Source organism: Clinocottus analis, unplaced genomic scaffold (assembly GCF_023055335.1).
Source record: "Clinocottus analis isolate CAN_PGR_092001 unplaced genomic scaffold, fCliAna1.0.p SCAF_4, whole genome shotgun sequence".
Classification (NCBI taxonomy): domain Eukaryota; kingdom Metazoa; phylum Chordata; class Actinopteri; order Perciformes; family Cottidae; genus Clinocottus; species Clinocottus analis.
In genome coordinates, this window is record NW_027176153.1 from 15,238,048 (window position 1) to 15,240,397 (window position 2,350).

General features: G+C 38.8%; 1 protein-coding gene across 2 annotated transcripts in view; it reads right to left on the bottom strand.

Moving 5' to 3' along the window:
* slc2a5 (solute carrier family 2 member 5) overlaps nt 1-1,339 on the bottom strand; it is a 13,747-nt gene extending 12,408 nt beyond the window's left edge. For both annotated transcript variants that reach the window (XM_068598448.1, XM_068598451.1), the window contains exon 1: nt 809-1,339. In XM_068598448.1, the coding sequence (XP_068454549.1) occupies nt 809-1,185 (377 nt within the window). In that variant the 5' untranslated portion in view covers nt 1,186-1,339. The remainder of the gene's footprint in view (nt 1-808) is intronic.
* Between the last annotated feature and the right edge of the window lie 1,011 nt (nt 1,340-2,350).

The following is a 2,350-nucleotide window of genomic DNA, read 5'->3' on the forward strand; positions in this document are numbered from 1 at the left end:
TATGCCTGAGGTACTAGCTGATTTTTACAGCACCTTAAAAACAAATTAAATATGGGATCATCCACATCTCTCAATCAGATTGCACTGAAATGTGTATTCAGTTTTACTAATTTCTCTGATTTTACTCTTTATAAATACTATTATATCGTTTTTTAATATATTACCTTCATGCCTTATGTGTTTCATATGGAGCTCTTTGGATTGCTTTGTTGTTAAAAGCTGCTGTACAAATCCACTTGCCTTGTTTTATGAGAAAACAGGGTCATTAGGGAAGTTATTAATCATTATGAACCAGAGAGGAAATACAAAGTAACCTGTCTGTTCAGATCAAGTTTAACGGCCAGATACCAAGTTAGTTTGTTCCTCAGTTGTTTTATGAACATGAAGTAACAGATAAAGTTATGTTGTTGGTAGTAAATCATTATATCTGAAAGATCACGAGCCCCCTTGAGTGACACGCCCCCTTTACAGCGATAGTGTTACCACGGAAACGAGGCTCTCAAAGCTACACTATGGTAGGTGATGAGGCCCAATTTGTAGTCTTAAAATGAATCTCTCTTTATTTGAATACGCATACTAGACAAGTATAACAACCCAAACTAAGCCAAAACCAACCTTTGTAACTAGTTACTCAAATGTATAGTTTAAGAAAGTAGGTGGTCAACGTGTGGTAGGTGGTCAACGCTGTCCAAAATTAATATAATTACTGTCCCATGATGCTTCGCGGTACAGGCTCACCCAACGCGATTCCCCTATTGCTTATAGTTTACGTCCATTAAAAAGAAACGAACCAACGCAAGTTACTCACCTGACGAGGTGGAACAACCACACCAAGCTGTCCGCGACTCTCTGGCTGGACCTCACGATGAACAAGTACAGGTAGACGGCAATGGCCACAGTCCAGAAGAACGAGCTGGTGTTGGCGAAAGTGGAGATGGCCCCTTGAGCCACGCAGTCCAGCGAGTCGGTGCGGAAAACCCTCCAGACTCCGTAGGCGTAGGAGACGGCTGACAGCCAGTCGGCCACCGACAGGTAGACCAGCAGCCTCCTCGGAGTCGTCCTCAAGTCTGACCACAGGATGTAGGTAAGGATGATCAACGAGGAGCCCGCGAACGACAGCGCGCACGAGCCCAAGACGACCACCTGCTCAGACAAGTACACAACTGTCTGATTTCCCTCCGCCATCGTGGTTGAGCGAGATTATCTGCTGACTATCATGTTGTGCATGTTTTTAATTACTGCGGTCTCTCCGAATTTAAAGCCAGGCGAGCTAAATGACTTAATGCACTTTGTCCATTGCTTTTGAGGCAGCCAGACAAACTTTTCGTCCCGTGTTTTAACCCCTCCTTCCTCGCCTCCTCTCTCCTCGCCTCCTCTCTCTTGCACCCAAAGCAGAAGTCAGTCAGCTGGTAATGGGCTCATAACGGTCTATTTTTGGATCCAAGGCTTGTTACTTGTGCAACCCTAAAGCTATGATAAATGTGTTGCATAAAAACAGATGAACATTTGTGGTTTCCCCCCTTGCAGGGGTAACAAAATATTATTTCAATCCAAGCTTGCTAAACGCAAAGAGCTGTCAGGCCATTAGCAGTCAGTTATAGAATACTGCATCTGATTTTATTTTATTTAGATTAGATTTTCACATTGAACGTGAATGAGTGTTTATGTGTGACAAATTAAAGCTTGGCTTTACAAAAAAGTAAAAAAGTAATAAAACAATCATATAAAAAATCCCATACAATTGTAAAAACAGAAAAGGAAACATAAAAAACTTCATCAGGTAAGATATGACAGTAAATCACATAAATGCACATGTGTGCAAAGTTTAAATTCATCAATACATTTAATAATAATAACGCCATATTTTTTTCAGTAAAGTACCAGCATCAGAATTGAAAGCTGGGATGAGATTTTGTTTTTGATAATGTTATGTCTGTTCTTGTGTGTAACTGTATAAAAGTGTCAATAGACAGCCCTAAAAATATAGTTTAGACTGCAGCTAATGATTATTTTCCTTTTTTATGAATCTTTCAATGCATTTTTTTTGGTGAACAGGATTCATTGTATGTTCCAAAAACATTTTGATAATACTAAAAAAGGCCTTTCACAATATCGTAGAACAATGTCTTTAACATAACTTTAACTTGTGTCTCAACAATAGAGCAAGGATTTCATTTAGTTAAATAAAACAAAACAACAAATCCTCCAGTTTGAAGAACTGGAAGCAGTTGTGTTTTTTTGTGATTGGAATGGAGCATTTATGGAGCATCAACATGTTATTTAAATTTTTTTTTTTCTGTTGATTAAAAAAAATTGAATTATCATGTAAGCTCTAATTACTGTCTGTTAA